The following is a 17,890-nucleotide window of genomic DNA, read 5'->3' on the forward strand; positions in this document are numbered from 1 at the left end:
ACAAAGGCTAAGGCTAAAAAGGTGGTGGAAGGAGGAGGTACAGACAAAGGTTAAGGCTAAGAAAGAATCTTGTAAAACCTTATATAAGGATAGGACCGATGAAAACGGTGAAAGATATAGAATAGCAAAGAAGGAGGCAAATAAAGTTGTGAGAGATGCTAAGCTAGCAGCCATAAGCGACTAGATACCAAAGAGGGAGAGTTGGATATCTATAAACTATCTAGAGCAAGGGAAGGTAAGACAAGGGACATAAACCAAGTGAGGTGCATCAAAGATGAGAATGGAAAGGTTCTTGTTACAGAGAACGTCGTCAAAGACAGATGGAGAGTTTATTTTCATAATCTTTTCAATGAAGGCCATGAAAGGAGTACTTTTTTGGGGGAGTTGAGGAACTCAGAAGAGTGTATAAACTACTCATTTTACCGCCAAATCAGGAAGGAAGAAGTGATTGTAGCTTTGAAAAAGATGAAGCATAGAAAAGCAGTGGGCCCAGATGATATACCGATCGAAGTGTGGAAAGTCTTGGGAGAGACGGGTATAGCATGGCTCACAAACCTTTTCAATAGGATTTTGAAAACGAAGAAGATGCCAAATGAGTGGCGAAAGAGCACTTTGGTGCCTATCTACAAGAATAAGGGTGACGTACAAAATTGCATGAACTGTAGGGGTATTAAGTTAATGAGTCATACAATGAAGCTTTGGGAAAGAGTAATTGAGCATAAACTGAGGCAAGAAACACAGGTCTCAGACAACCAATTTGGATTCATACTAGGGCGCCCAACCATGGAGGAACTCTATCTCTTACGAAGATCAATGGAAATATATAGAGATATGAAAAAGGATTTGTACATGGTCTTTTTAGATTTGGAAAAGACATATGATAGGGTCTTATGAGACATTCTTTGGAGGATTTTAGAGAAGAAAGGAGTACAAGTAGCATATATCCAAACTATAAAGGATGTGTATGATGGACCAATGATTGCCGTAAGAACTCACGAAGGACAAACTGAAAGCTTCCCCAAACTATAGGGTTACATCAAGGCTCATCCTTAAGTCTTTACCTTTTTGCATTGGTAATGGATAAGTTAACGGGACATATTCAAGATGATATTTCTTGGTGTATGCTTTTAGCAGACGATATAGTATTGATAAATGAACTCAGGAAGTAGTAAATGCGAAGTTTAACCTTTGGAGAAAAGTGTTGGAATCTAAAGGTGAGTCGGTCATAGACAAAGTATATGGAGTGCAAGTTCAGTGCAAACGGAGGCTCAAATGAGTTAGGGGTGAGGATTGTAGATCAGGAAGTGCCAAAGAGCTACCGTTTTCGCTACCTAGGATCTATCTTGCAAAAGAATAGAGAGTTGGATGAAGACCTCAACCATAGAATACAAGCTGGATGGATGAAGTGGAAGGGTGCATTCGGCATGTTGTGTGACTGTCGTATGCTACTGAAGCTCAAGGGAAATTTTTTTAGGACGGCAATAAGGTCGGCAATGCTTTATGGCACAGAATGTTAGGCAGTGAAGCATCAACATGTACATAAAATGGATGTAGCGAAGATGAGAATGCTTTGTTGGATGTTTGAGCACACGAGAAAGGATAAAATTAGGAATGAGGATATCCAAGGTAAAGTAGGAGCCAAAATTGAAGGAAGATCAGAGAAAATCGGTTACGGTAGTTTGGACATGTGAAATGAAGGCCTACTGACGATCCAGTTAGAAGATGCGATTATAGGACAAAGGTTCAAGGCCGAAGGGGTAGAGGAAGACCTAGGAAGACTTTAACTCTAAAAAAAGACTTAAGAGTACTTGGATCTAACGAAAGAAGTAACACAAAACCGATCGCAATGACATTCTAAGATTCATATAGTCAATCCCACTTAGCGGGAAAAGACTGTTGTTGTTGATACTTATACTATCAATTTGTTTTATACATTTAAATAACCAAATAATCTCCGATGAAAATAATTTCTTATAGCAATGACCTTCAAATGAAAAATAATAAATTTAAACGGTTCCAATAGCTGGTTTTCTCCTGTCAAAATACATTATTCGCAAAATGGAAAACAAGACATCATGCAAAGGGAATGCAAGTATTTTCCTTTTAACTTGTTATTACCATAATAGAGGTGTTTTTCATTATTTACTTTTACTGGAAACATCTGAATTTCATTGCATTAGTAATGGAAAAATACAACTGAAATATCAAATTCCCAGCCCATATAGTCCATAGCCTCGAGTTCGAACAACAAATTTAGCTAATTCATGCGCCACTTTGTTACCATCGCGTCGATGCAACTCACAAGAGAAACACAAAGATATCCTTTAACTAAGACATCCAGTACCATCTAAGGGAGCCTCTGTCGAGTCCAATCCAAAGATAACTGCTCCAGCGAATATCGAAGCCACTTCAATGCGTCGGGGTCATGGACTCATGAGCATTTCCGGTCTCGTACACTTCTACTTAAGAATTTGACCCTTGCTCTACATATATAAGCAAGCCTCTGTCGAGTCCAATCCAAAGTAGCTTACTGACTCATGCAATGCAATTATAAAAACGAAATGGCAAACATAATAGGCTGCAGAAGAATATACTAAAACCACTCGAAAAAGGCAATGCAACTCTGAATCCCAATTGGATTGCAATCCCCCGGATCAAACCTCACTTGTTCCCCCTGAAATACATGTATACTTTCTGCACAAACAAAAGAGGGAAAGACGATCAGAGAAATAGTAAGGATAAATAACATGTTAATGATGACTTTAATCTGACTACGAGACCAAAAAAGAAGAAATATTTACGCTGACAATTGGATAAGGACAAAAAAAAAGAAGAAGAGGCATTTAGACTAGTAATGAAATTCAAATCTTTTAAGAGACGACGAGATGATTGTGAGTAAACATATTCCAGATACAGTCGTACAAGCTTTTGTAAACATACCAACAAGGGTATATTTGGTGAGAAAAAAGAAACAAACATTAGTTGTCGTTAACGCTAAAGATTAAGCTTCATCAATAAGAGGGAAAACGAAAAAACAAGTGTAGTTTTGTAAAAGGGTTCTTGTTTTAGGGGAAAATGCAGTTAAGTATTCTGTTTTTCCAATAACAAAAACAGAATATTTCTGAAGCAAATTGGTGGAGTCACGGTGATCTGGGACTGAGAGCAATCACGATGATCTAGAACTCCAAAAATCCATACATAGAGATTACTCAAGTAAATGCATGCCTTCGTAAGCCACCAGAAGCATTTTCTATACTTCTAAAGATTATAATGTACATAGGAAATAAGGGAACCTCTGTCTCACCTGAAGTACCCATAAGCTTAGAAGAGACTCCAAGCAAAACAATGCAAACCCAGTTAAGTAGAATATCTGCACAGGATACAACAAAAAATAATATTAGTATTCTTATAACCAAATAATCAATGAGATTGCACCAAACAATATTAGCAACAACTAAGCTACCTTGGTCATCTGATCATGATGATGCTAGATATTCCTTACCAACTAATACCTCTTTATTCTTTTTCCAATCACCTGTTCTGTTCTCATTTGTAAAGCTGGGTGATATGGCTATGAACTGGGAAGCAAGTCTTCATGACTTTTATTTTAGTTTTGATCCATTTTCCCGACAAGATTGCATATTGAGGGTACATAAGATCTCATTAAAACCTAAAATCTAATTGAGAAAAGTGAGCCAGCAACTGCGGAAAAAATCTAGGTCGACCAGTGCCCACCCATTAAGGAACTAACTCCGATCAAGAACCATAAAGGGTATATATATTAATGGCATAAAGTGTATCCTTCATTGTTCTGTGTTAAGAGAACCTTTCAATGCTCAAGTAAGAAGCATAAGGGATGCATTATTGGCCAAATCTAAAGAGCAGATATTCTTTTACCAAAATTTGTTCTAGTATATTCTCAACGCATAGCACAAATTAAAGACCTGACCAGCCAACCAGAGCTAAAAAAAGTTTTGAAATAATCTGATATTCTCAATTAAATGCATAGCATTGTGAACTTGAAAATGGAATCTTGGTGAAGAGAGTTTCTCCCACTTTAGATCATTGTGAAGGTGGTTACTGGTTCATTTGTTAAAAGTGCTTAGGGAAAGAAGACAGCATTAATTTGGATGTCAAAAGTGTACACAAGTCTGATTCTTGAGTTTTGGCAGAAAACCAGCTCATCTTTGTATTTCTTCCTGGCCTACTGCATAGTTTTTGGTTGACGTGGCCTACGTCATAGTTTAGAGTCTAGACAACGCTTTTTCTTCCTTTTTTTCAGTTAAAATGAAGTAGTGACACTAAGATGATGGGAATGAAAAATAAAACAAACATTACACTTCCGATAACATTCTAACAGCATTGTCTATAGATGCAGCACAGTAAAAAACTTACCCCTACCACCACATGATCAGAGAAAACATCAATTGCCGAAAGAATTCCCCTGTATATAAGAAGGAAAATGGAAAAAATAAAAAAAGACACATTTGTCGAAAATAATAGGAGGAAAATATATTGGTTCAGTTACACAGCATCAAAACGCTTACCAAGACAATTGGAGGAGCTATCGCCACGAGTAAATAATATTAAATGCAAGAAACAAAAAACAAAAAAGAATGTAAGAACTTACGTCAATGATTTCCCATTAAAGACAATTGGAGGAGCTATCGCCGCAACAATACAAAATCCAATGTGGAGCTGCCACACGAAAATTGATTAAAATCAGATTGGTAAGTCAAGCATAATAAGTCAAACAGATACAGTATCAGTACATACCATATAGAACATGAAAAACCAACCAAACTTCAGGGCACTATCTGTTCTGCAAGATGGAAAAAATACACCTCAACACAGTCAGCAGTGCATGATATTACCGAGTTCAGTTCAACAAATAAAAACAACACATTACATTCCCATCCACATAGATAACAGTGACATCATACAACTGATTCTCTACCTATTTGTACAACAAATGAAATGGGACAAGGTCCCATAGATCATAAACTTCATCATAAACTATAAAGATCCATAAATGCAGCAGTCCCCCCCACCCACACACGCACACACACACACAAAAAGGAATTAAATTCCACACAACTCTTGATTTCCAGGAAAATTTGGTTTCCACGTTCAACCACAACCACCATGTTATGCACCATATAACAATCCCACCCTAGTGACCACGCAGCATTGTTTCCAAAGGCAGTATGACAGTGAAGGCTGGTGTGATGCTGGAAACTTTTAATTTCTATCGGAGTTATTCCAATACACCTTTAGTGCTATGCCAAAGGCCAAAGTGAGTCCAAATCTCTATTATATTCCTTTCTCTTACTATTTTCCTACATAAGCCTTTGATGCACTAAAATTTCTGGTAGAAACATGTTGCGAGAGAGTTATAGTGCCAGTTAGAGTCCATAGGGTATTACTTGATTCATCCATAATATAAACAAACTCCGCCTATGTCTTACATGGCCGGTCCCAAGCCCGGATAAAGGAGGAGGGGGAGGGCGTCAGGTAGTCGACAGCCGGCACTCCATGATCACGTCGAATCCTTATGAAAATGAATCCAGAACAAAATCGCGCTAAAGCTAGGGCGTCACCCGTAAGTGGCGCGCTGTGTGGCCCGAGCACAGTGATAAGTGAGCAAGGGTCGCTGTATCTCCATCGGCACCCGGATGCAGTGTTAAATGAGCAAGGGGGCCATAGAAACTTCTTTTCGAACGACTCCACTCAAAGTTGTTTGGGAGCATATGCTCCTATCAACTTTACCCGGGACACACAAAAGAAGTACTTTGATCCTATTAGACGGGGGAGGGTGAAGAAGCTAGGACAGAAGGGTAGAGTTCAAGAGAGCAAAATGCGTTTAGGAACGTGGAATATAGGAACCTTAACGGGAAAATCTATGGAAGTAGTGGAAGTTATGGTGAGGAGAAGGATAAATATTATGTGCCTACAAGAAACTAAGTGGGTTGGTAGTAAGGCAAAGGATCTAGAAAACTCAGGGTTTAAACTTTGGTATTCGGGCACAAATAGAACGAGAAACGGTGTTGGCATCATCGTGGACAAGACCTTGGTACAAGATGTTGTAGATGTCAAGAGGGTAGGAGATAGAATCATGGCAATCAAGATTGTAATAGGACAAGAACTTATCAATGTGATTAGTGCGTACGCACCTCAAGTAGGGTTGGATACGAGTTCGAAGGAGAAATTTTGGGAAGATCTTGGAGACTTGGTGCAAGGAATTGCTCAGACGGAGAAGTTATTTATAGGAGGAGATTTAAATGGACACGTGGGCAGGGAGACAGGCAACTATGGAGGTTTTCATGGTGGCCATGGTTTTGGGGAGAGAAACGAGGATGGGGAAGCTATCTTGGATTTTGCAATGGCATATGATCTCTTCTTAGCCAACACCTTCTTTAAGAAGAGAGAAGAACATGTGATCACCTACAAGAGTGGGTCGTCAAAAACACAAATAGATTTTCTTCTAATGAGGAAAGGGGATCGTATAACTTGTAAGGATTGCAAAGTTATACCAGGAGAGAGCGTGGCTAATCAACATCGCTTGTTGGTGATGGATGTACATATCAAAAGAGTAAGACAAAAGAACAAGACTTGGAAGTGCCCAAGGACTAGATGGTGGAATCTAAAAGAAGAAAAACAAGCCATTTTCAAAGAGAAGGTAATCACCCAATGTGTGTGGGATAGAGAGGGGGAAGCTAGCCAAATGTGGGATTCCATGGCTAGTTGTACCCGAAAAGTAGCAAAAGAGGTATTAGGAGAGTCCAAGGGCTTTGCCCCACACCAAAAGGAATCTTGGTGGTGGAATGAGGAGGTACAAACAAAGGTGAAGGCTAAGAAGGAATGTTGTAAAGCCTTATACAAGGAGAGGACCGATGAAAATGGTGAAAGGTATAGAAAAGCGAAGCAAGAGGCGAAGAAAGCTGTCAGAGAAGCTAAGTTAGCGGCTTACGACGATATGTATAAACGACTAGATACCAAAGAAGGAGAGTTGGATATCTATAAACTATCTAGAGCAAGGGAAAAGAAGACAAGAGACCTAAACCAAGTGAGGTGCATCAAGGATGAGGATGGAAAGGTTCTTGCTACAGAGAACGCGGTTAAAGACAGATGGAGAGGTTATTTTCATAATCTTTTCAATGAAGGACATGAAATGAGTGCTTCTTTAGGGGAGTTGAGTAACTCAGAAGAGTGTAGAAACTACTCTTTTTATCGTCGAATCCGGAAGGAAGAAGTGGTTGTAGCTTTGAAGAAGATGAAGCATAAAAAAGCAATAGGCCCAGACGATATACCAATCGAAGTGTGGAAACTTTTGGGAGAGACAGGTATAACATGGCTCACTGACCTTTTCAATAGGATTTTGAAAACGAAGAAGATGCCAAATGAGTGGCGAACGAGCACTTTGGTGCCTATCTACAAGAATAAGGGCGACGTACAAAATTGCATGAACTATAGGGGTATTAAGCTAATGAGTCATACAATGAAGCTCTGGGAGAGAGTCATTGAGCATAGATTGAGGCAAGAGACACGGGTTTCGGACAACCAATTCGGGTTCATGCCAGGGCGCTCAACCATGGAGGCAATCTATCTCTTACGAAGATTGATGGAAAGATATAGAGATGGGAAAAAGGATTTACACATGGTCTTTATAGATTTGGAAAAAGCGTATGATAGGGTCCCAAGAGACATTCTTTGGAGGATTTTAGAGAAGAAAGGAGTACGAGTAGCATATATCCAAGCTATAAAGGATATGTATGAAGGAGCAAAGACTGCCGTAAGAACTCATGAAGGACAAACCGAAAGCTTTCCCATAACTGTAGGATTACATCAAGGCTCATCCTTAAGTCCTTACCTTTTTGCGTTGGTAATGGATGAGTTAACAGGACATATTCAAGATGATATTCCTTGGTGTATGCTTTTCGCAGACGATATAGTGTTGATAGATGAAACTCAGGAAGGGGTAAATGCAAAGCTTAACCTTTGGAGAGAAGTGTTGGAATCTAAAGGTCTTCGCCTAAGCCGATCAAAGACAGAATATATGGAGTGCAAGTTCAGTGCAAATGGAGGCCAAAACGAGTTAGGGGTGAGGATCGGAGATTTAGAAATACCAAAGAGCGACCGTTTTCGTTACCTAGGATCTATCTTGCAAAAGAACGGAGAATTAGATAGAGATCTCAACCATAGAATACAAGCTGGATGGATGAAGTGGAAGAGTGCATCCGGTGTGTTATGTGACCGCCGTATGCCACTGAAGCTCAAGGGAAAATTTTATAGGACGGCAATAAGGCCGGCGATGCTGTATGGCACAGAATGTTGGGCGGTGAAACATCAGCACGTACACAAAATGGGTGTAGCGGAGATGAGGATGCTTCGTTGGATGTGTGGGCACACGAGAAAGGATAAGATTAGGAATGAGGATATCCGGGGTAAAGTAGGAGTAGCCGAAATTGAAGGAAAGATGAGAGAAAATCGGTTACGGTGGTTTGGACATGTGCAAAGAAGGCCTACTGACGCTCCGATTAGAAGATGCGACTATGGGACAGAGGTTCAGGGCCGAAGGGGTAGAGGAAGACCTAGGAAAACTTTGGAAGAGACTCTAAGAAAAGACTTAGAGTACTTGGATCTAACGAAGGACATGACACATGATCGAGCACAATGGCGTTCTAAGATTCATATAGCCGATCCCACCCAGTGACTTGGATTTTCCAAGTCTCCAACCGAGAAGTTTTCCTCACTCGGAAAATTAAGGGAACACTACCCCAACCTACATGCTCCACTCAGAAAGCTTCAACATACAAGCTTCAACAAAAGAAAATTCAAAGAACTTAGCGAATAAGGCTTTGGTGTATTTAACACAATACGTTGAAATGAAGGAAAGCTTATTTATTGATATCCCCGATAAGCTACAAATATGTACATATACATGAGTCAAAATAAACACACAAGAGGGAGCCTTCACAAAGGTTGCTTAGGAGAAGTCTCAGCAGTCGGTAGAGCCTCAGAAAGAGAAGGCACCGGAGGGGGATCATTTGGAGCCTCAGTACTGGACAGAACCCTAGAAGGAGGAGGCATCAGAGGTTGATCATTTGGAGCTTCATTACGCGGTACAGCCCCAGAAGACGAAGGCAATAAATGCCTTTGGAACAAACCCACAAATCTCTGATGATCAAGTAAAACCTGACCATCAGTTTCCTTCATCTGGTCAAGCTTCCTCTTCATGTTTGTAGCATAGTCATGTGCGAGCCGGTGCAACTGTTTATTCTCATGCTTGAGCCCTCTAATCTCCTGTTTGAGACTCATCACTTCAGCCGCCAATGATTCAACTTGGCGGGTTCGAGCAAATAGGCGTTGGGCCATATTAGACACAGAACCTGCACACTGAACACTGAGAGCCAGCGAATCCTTAACAGCTAACTCATCAGACCGTTTGGAAAGTAGTCTGTTATCTTTGGGAGTGAGAAGGTTCCTGGCCACCACCGCAGCGGTCATATCATTCTTCATCACGGAATCCCCAACGGTAAGAGGACCAGTGGGGGAGACGAAGGATGGACGCCATATGTTGTCTGGAGAAGGCGGGGCTGCCTCTTCAACAAGGTTCAAGTCAAAACGACGGTCGGAGGGGCCAGACATTTTCAAAGGTGTTGAAGAGAGAAGAGGTCGGACAAATCAAGATCTTAGAAGTGCAAGAATGAAGCTTCTACTGGTGGAGATTCAAGTGTGCTTTGGAACTTAATGCCAGCCCCTATAAAAATCTGCACTCGACGGAGCTTCAGAAATCGAAGAGGCGCCTGCTCAGAAATCGAAGAGGCGTTTGCTTTCTCAAAAGCTGGGCTGCTTAGAGATCACGAGGGTTGATCTCAGAAATCGAAGAGGCGTTTGCTTTCTCAAAAGTTGGGCTGCTCAAAGACCACAAAGGCCGATCTCAGAAATCGAAGAGGCGCTCACTTTCTCAAAAGCTGGGCTCCCCAGAGACCACGAGGGCCGATCTCAGAAATCGAAGAGGCACCTACTTTTCCAGCCTTGTCAGCACCTGTCACACGCACACTCAGCTTTGCGGAAATTATGGGCATTCTATCGAAGACTTCTGGGGAAGTAGAAAACACATGAATCTTACTGTTCAATCACCCACTTGCCACACGCAACAATAGCTCATGGGTACCACAGAAAACTTTGCCAAAGTTCTCTGCCAAAGTTGAGCACGTGAAGCTTGCAGCTCCCACTACATCACTCTGACCAAGAAGGGTAAAAGAATAGCAAATAAACAGCACTAACAAAGTTTAAACCCATAAATTTTGAAGGTCTAGCTACCATATTATTACCCACAAGGGTAAAGGAACAGTACCACTGCTGGATAATTGGAAAGTCCCTGTGTGTCAACCTCTGTGCTTCGTGGCAAGGTAGACTAGCAAACATGCCCAACCTTTACTCACATTCGAGAAAACACTCCCAATAAGATTGCTTGCTCCAAAATCGAAGAGGCACCGTCCTCCGAATCTCGAGAGCCAGACTCCCAACATGACTACTTTCTTAAAAATCGAAGAGAAGCTTCGTGGCAAGGTAGACTAGCAAACATGCCCAACCTTTACTCACATTCGAGAAAACACTCCCAACAAGATTGCTTGCTCCAAAATCGAAGAGGCACCGCCCTCCGAATCTCGAGAGCCAGACTCCCAACATGATTACTTTCTCAAAAATCGAAGAGACGCTGCTCCCCGAATCTTCGAGAGCCAGACCCCCAGCATGATTGCTTTCTCAAAAATCGATGAGGCATCGTTCTCCGAATCAATCGAAGAGGCGCTCGCTTTCTCAAAAGCTGGGCTGCTCAGAGACCACGAGGGCCAATCTCAGAAATCGAAGAGGCACCTACTTTTCTAGCCTTGTCAGCACCTGTCACACGCACACTCAGCTTTGCAGAAATTATGGGCATTCTGTCGAAGACTTCTGGTGAAGTAGAAAGCACATGAATCTTACTGTTCAATCACCCACTTCCCACACGCAACAATAGCTCATGGGTACCACATATAACTTTGCCAAAGTTGAGCACGTGAAGCTTGCAGCTCCCACTACATCGCTCTGACCAAAAAAGGTAAAAGAATAGCAAAGAAACAGCACTAACAAAGTTTAGACACATAAATTTTGAAGGTCTAGCTACCATATTATTACCCACAAGGGTAAAGGAACAGTACCACTGCTGGATAATTGGAAAGTCCCTGTGTGTCAACCTCTGTGCTTCGTGGCAAGGTAGACTAGCAAACATGCCCAACCTTTACTCACATTCGAGAAAACACTCCCAACAAGATTGCTTGCTCCAAAATCGAAGAGGCACCGTCCTCCGAATCTCGAGAGCCAGACTCCCAACATGACTACTTTCTCAAAATTGAAGAGAGGGTAAAGGAACAGTACCATTGCTGGATAATTGGAAAGTCCCTGTGTGTCAACCTTTGTGCTTCGTGGCAAGGTAGACTAGCAAACATGCCCAACCTTTACTCACATTCGAGACAACACTCCCAACAAGATTGCTTGCTCCAAAATCGAAGAGGCACCGCCCTTCGAATCTCGAGAGCCAGACTCCCAACATGATTACTTCCTCAAAAATCGAAGAGACACTGCTCTCCGAATCTCGAGAGTCAGACCCCCAACATGATTGCTTTCTCAAAAATCGAAGAGGCATCGTTTTCCGAATCTCGAGAGCCAGATACCACAGACCACTTTTTCAAAGTGCTCTGACAGAGTTAAAACATGTGAAACTGGCAGCTCCCACTACCGTGCTATGACCAAGCAGGGTAAAGGAATAGCATTACTACTTGTTGTTAGGGAGACTCCTATATATGTCGACCTCCATCCCCAACGGACAGGCAGACCTGCAAAAATGCTCAACCCTTCATCATATCTGAGAGGGCACTCCCAACGAAGCCTTTCGAAATATTCAGCTTTCTTTCCCCCCGATAATACCTCTGCAAACAAGCTATACTAGAGCAAGAATATCTCATATCATCAGGGTTAAAAGCAAGAGTATCCCATATCATGCTTTTTCCCTGTCTTTTCCTTTGGCCTTGTTTTTACCTGCAAGACAAGGAGAAAGAGAGCAATCAGTCAGCAGTTGGAATCAAGCTTCCAGCCAGGAACTGACTGCCTGGAACCCCTTACCTGATTACTTACCTGGCATTGCTCTCGAGTACTCATCTTCAACATCTTATGTTTCCAGGGAAGATTCCGCATCTGCTTGAGGAACAGATAGGGCAAGTGCGAAGGATACAAGGAAGCATGTGGAGACAAGCGTAACAGCACACGTGCCGATACATCCATTACTCTGTCAAAAGCAAAAGTATCCCATATCAGCAGGGTGGAACGTACTCTAGATTTGATGGACTTGTTTTGACCCTCAAATTCTTCAGTCGGCCTTATACTCTGGAGGAAACCAGAAAACCCTCCAGCTCAGTTCAAGAATAAGCCTGTGGAAAGTTACTTCTTCAAAAGCAAAAGTATCTCATATCATCTCTTCTCATTTTTCTTCTCTTTATCCTTCATGCTGCTGCAAGATGGGGAGAAGGTGAACAATCAGTCGGAGCTCTGATTGCTTACCTTGTCTGTCACCTCTTTCAGCAGACCCCCTAGCTCGGCGACTTGGGGGACTCCTACTACATGGTTTGTATCGCGCTTGACCAAGCCTGAAACTACAAGTAAGCTTCAAGTGAAATTGATACATTACCTTGTGCATCTCCACCAGTTAAAGATACCACCCCTGGATGGAGGAAGAGTACTTCCAGAGAAGATGCCACATCTACCTATGAGACAGATAAGGCAAGTCAAGACGACACCACACTCCGATACTTAGAAGTTTCGTGATTACGAGATCATTCTCCCACAATATTTCCTAATGTCATTTGTACTAAATCATTCACTTGTACTCACTAAAGGAGAGCTTGAACCTATGTACTTGTGTAAACCCTTCACAATTAATGAGAACTCTTCTATTCCGTGGACGTAGCCAATCTGGGTGAACCACGTACATCTTGTGTTTGCTTTCCTATCTCTATCCATTTATATACTTATCCACACTAATGACCGGAGCAATCTAGCGAAGATCACAAAAAGCGACCGTTTTCGCTACCTAGGATCTATCTTGCAAGAGAACGGAGAATTAGATGGAGATCTCAACCATAGAATACAAGCTGGATGGATGAAGTGTAAGAATGCATCCGGCGTGTTGTGTGACCGTCGTAGGCCACTGAAGCTCAAGGGAAAATTTTATAGGACGGCAATAAGGCCAGCGATGTTGTATGGCACAGAATGTTGGGCGGTGAAGCATCAACACGTACACAAAATGGGTGTAGCGGAGATGAGGATGCTTCGTGGGATGTGTGGGCACACGAGAAAGGATAAGATTGGGAATGAGGATATCCGAGGTAAAGTAGGAGTAGCCGAAATTGTAGGAAAGATGAGAGAAAATCGGCTCCGGTGATTTGGACATGTGCAAAGAAGGCCGACTGACGCTCCGGTTCGAAGATGTGACTACGGGACAGAGGTTCATGGCCGAAGGGGTAGAGGAAGACCTAGGAAAACTTTGGAAGAGACTCTAAGAAAAGATTTAGAGTACTTGGATCTAACGGAGGACATGACACAAAACCGAGCGCAATGGCGTTCTAGGATTCATATAGCCGACCCCACTTAGTGGGAAAAGGCTTTGTTGTTGTTGTTGTTGTTGTATCCATAATATAAACAGGGCATAATTTAAACATGTGCCCATCATATGCCAAAGGTCACGTCCATTAGCAGATGAGGATACTTTTAGGATGACAACAAATACTTTCTCCTTGATATTTGGTTCCCAAAAACGTCATTTCAAAAGTATTTTCTTGTCTTAGCCTAAGATCCATGATATTACAGTCAAGCTATTTTCTCTAAAGTGGCAAAAAATGTATGCTAACATTGCGGCTTCTCTGTAATTTCAAGAGGAACTACAAATCTTTTATTTACCTGTAAACTAGAAACAAAGCCATCTTTAAACAATTACCTCATTGCACGATAGAGAGGCCTGTACCAAAGAACATATGAAAGAGGGCATCCCATTAGAGCATAGATCGTTGCAAGCAAAAATATTTTAACACCTGCAGTTTATGAAAGTCATCAGAAGATCCAATTAGCGTGATAGCCAGAGGAGCTAAGTTTACCTACAATCAAGTAATAACCAAATATCATTGAGGAAAACTTACCCCCGCCTCTAATCCAACAGACAATAATCGCAATCACATTAAAAAATAGGCAAAGAACTATGCCTGCAATGACAATATTACTTAAGTGTTAATTGAAGTCTAATAAGGAAATATATGTGATGATAAAAAGAATAATGATACAAGGAGTCGACCCACATATTCTGCCAGACTCGTAATCAAGCATCACATATTAGAATTATAACTCAAATGACCAATTGTCCATATTGACAGTCTGTCAAAAGAGCATTTCCTTTGAGTTATCTACTTATAGATATACATGTATGTTTTTGTGCATGAGCCCCGAGAAGCTTCAAGTGAGTATTTCCCTAATTAGAAATAAAAAATGAGGACATAGCCACTTGGATTCATCAGAATGATCAGAATAATTTCTTCAAAGGACCATCCCCGCAAACAAGTAAGAATCAGCCGAACCAAAAATCATTGAGCCATTTGATTACCATTGTTCTCGTTTTATTGGACCGCTTGTGGTTGTCTGCATAGTTTATATGACCAAACAGTTCCCTATTTGGAAGCTTCTTTTTCAAGGAAAAATCCTTGAAGAGTGACCAAAAAGTTAGCCAATTTCAATTTGGCTAACGTTACGTAAGGTCACCCAAATTTTTTTTTGTATGTATATCCAATTTATAAGGCATACTACTTGAATATAATTCTTTTATAATGGAATCCTCAATGCATTTATGGATAAAAATACAAGCAAAGCAAAATACATAGCACCACATTGGCATAATAAACATGCCTTACCTAGCCAACTTGCAAAAGCCATATATTGTAGCCTTTGAGCATGTATTGGTATTTCATTAGCTATATCATGGTGAATAATTGGAAAAAAAGGAGGCCAATTTCTATCATCAACAGGGACACCAGCTGATACACGAAGAAGAAGAAAAAAAATTAATTACTATGATTTAAGAAAGGCCACCCAAATTACTAATGATCTAGGTTGCAGATTCATAGTGCTTACCTTTTGCAACAGAATCTTCTCTCCGTTTAATATCCTGTAAAAGTTAAATATTAATACAAAAACTGTATTGAAAACAAAATACAGGAACACATTAAGCAGTACAGAGTGATTGTAACTGGGAAAAAGGAAAGGCAAAAATGAGAGAGAGAGAGAGTAATAAATAACGCATCTAAACTGGGGCCCACCACTGAACCCTAGAATCATGGGGGACGGGAAACATTACCAATTGCAAGAAAGGTACGTTGGGATTTCACACCTGAGGCAACTTGGGACAAACCCATGTGCCTCAGCCACTCCCACTGTGCACTCGGTGATATTATTACAGGCAACATTCCAGATATGTGATCAATTTATCCATTTGTAAACGCACAAGAATATAAAGCGAATTACACAATAAAGGTAGAACTGTAGGCAAGTAATCAATCAAAAAATTTGTCAATTAACCTTTTCTCGCTTCTTGAGATCCGCTTCCCAAGTTGCAAGCTCTTTTGCCTTTTGCTTAGAATCCTGCAGAAAATGGCCAAACAATACATAAACAAGCTCATAGAGAGAAAAAAATGTATACAAAATAAAACTACTTTACATTCATGGTATCCAACGGTATATCGACTGTGGCATCATGTTTCTGCCCAAAACCCAGATGTTCAGATGACACTGGTGGAACACGCGACTTTGACATAGGAGCAGCAGCACCATTCTGCAAAATTCTCAAATTATGGCACATTTTAACACCTTCGTATTAAGGATGATAGGGAAAATATATATAAACTACGCTTTGCACCAGTCTTAATAAAACATGTCCAAACCATGCAGTCGTATCGATTAAAATCCAAAAGTGGTTTTGGTATCATATCACATGAAATGGAAAATGAACGGTGTGGCAACATGTGACTTCTAAAATGCCTTACAATTAAATAGCATATGCACAAGACATGGCATGAGATCTATAATTTCTAAAATGCCTATTGCCTATGTACAAAGAACTAGGACTTCATAAAGATATGAAAGAAGCAAACAACATTGCATTGTAACCCGCTTCATTCCATTCAACTTTTAAGAACCAAGTTTAACATCTCTAATTCATCATTAATATGTCATACTGCGTCACTGAAATAATCTACAATCATGGTTTCTTACATTGTTTACATAAGGTTCAAAATCCAATGATATGAAAAAAAAAAAAAACAAAAACAAAAGAAGTTGAACTCTATATATATAAACAAAATTAATCCGTGATTTTTAAGAATTATCATGTTCCCTTCACGATAGGAGGTAGGCGGTAAATCATAAGAATATCACTATTAAAGAATGAGAAGGCCAACAAAATGTAAAAGAGCACCATTGTTTAGACGGGGGAGGAGGGCTAAATGATAAAATTTTCAAATTAAAAAAAACGAAAACAAAGAAGAGTACAGGGCAGATATAAACCCAATCTCTAAGCTATATATTGTACCTCACTTCCAAATTTACCGGATTTTCATTCGCTTTGTTTTCATTTTTAAAGAAAAAACTAAAGAAATGTTGCCCAAATTCGTCTTTTTCCACACTGCTGGATTTGAAGTGAAAGAGGTAAAAAATTTCTAAGTTTGAATTTTATACAAATTCACAGAAGTCCAAACCCTAACCCAGATCAAGACTTATAAGCTTTTCTAACCCGAAAAATCCCTTTTTTTCGTACATATTACATTGGGTCTAAGCTAAGTATACTTGCACAGTGAGCACTGGGAAGTGCTTAAGACTGCAAATCCGCATGTTAATTAAACTTTACAACTCAATTTGATAGGTTAACATAACATTATTTCCAAATTCACATCATGTTCCTCACTACCAAACGGAAGAAGGAAAAGAACAAATTTGAAGTTTTCAGATCCAGATCGAAAATTTGCGAAATTGGAGAAAAAGAAAGAGGCAGAATTACCGAAAAAGGATTGACCTCGACCTGGACTTCTTCTTCGTCAAATGGGTTGGGGTCGTGGTGGCGATTCATGGCTAGATCCCCAAATTTTGCACAAGATCTAGAGAGAGAGAGAGAGAGAGAGAGAGTTTCTGTTGTGTGAGAGGCACCGCTACTGCACTCCCACTTTATTCTGTGAGAGAGAGAGAGTGGCTTAGTGGCCACGCCTACGCGGGATAACTTGCAAATTTGGAAGTGCCGACGCTTTTCTAAGCCGTTGGATTTGATCCAACGGTTAGTGGTCACTAGTTTTAAACTGTTTTTCAATTTTTTATGGATTCGAATTCTCTCTTAAGCATTTTCTCTCTCCTTCTACGCCCACTTTCATTTTTATACCTGTTTTGATTATGAATGGTAGTTGAAGTTGGCCTAACCCATCAAAATAATTCTTCAAATTAAAATCGATCAATGAAGATGAATGTTATTAGACCATAGTACTAAGTGATTTTATTTAGCTTTTAAAAAATATATTTAACAAGATAAAGACTTCCATCTCACCCTCATGTATGTATGTGGCGTAATAGTTTCAGATTTGAAACCAATACGTTGGCCAACTCAATAGGCTTGACTTGGCATTTTTAAAACTCATTTCCACCCACAAAATGAGCAAACCATTCATTGGCGAGTTGAGTTGAGCGGGGTTGGAATCAATTACTTTTTTGTTATTCTTAATGTGGGTGTAAGTGACAAATAATCCAAATTATGCTCTACTAACTTATGTAA

At 40.4% G+C, this 17,890-nt stretch overlaps 1 protein-coding gene across 2 annotated transcripts; it reads right to left on the minus strand.

The window, feature by feature from the left end:
- Window positions 1–2,095: 2,095 nt before the first annotated feature.
- LOC126625276 (secretory carrier-associated membrane protein 4) lies at window positions 2,096–17,322 on the minus strand. Of its 2 annotated transcripts, none has more exons than XM_050294370.1 (12): window positions 17,153–17,322; window positions 15,797–15,910; window positions 15,658–15,720; window positions 15,214–15,247; window positions 14,994–15,116; window positions 14,232–14,294; window positions 14,033–14,126; window positions 4,777–4,822; window positions 4,631–4,698; window positions 4,396–4,444; window positions 3,305–3,370; window positions 2,096–2,694 (listed from the first exon to the last, which is right to left on the minus strand). In XM_050294370.1, the coding sequence occupies exons 1-12, from the start codon at window positions 17,198–17,200 to the stop codon at window positions 2,662–2,664; spliced, it is 801 nt and encodes a 266-aa protein (XP_050150327.1). In that variant the 5' UTR covers window positions 17,201–17,322; the 3' UTR covers window positions 2,096–2,661. The 2 variants fall into 2 exon arrangements, with proteins under 2 accessions (XP_050150327.1, XP_050150326.1); XM_050294369.1 differs by having other exon boundaries at window positions 17,132–17,320.
- Between the last annotated feature and the right edge of the window lie 568 nt (window positions 17,323–17,890).

Source organism: Malus sylvestris, chromosome 6, assembly GCF_916048215.2.
Source record: "Malus sylvestris chromosome 6, drMalSylv7.2, whole genome shotgun sequence".
Taxonomy (NCBI): domain Eukaryota; kingdom Viridiplantae; phylum Streptophyta; class Magnoliopsida; order Rosales; family Rosaceae; genus Malus; species Malus sylvestris.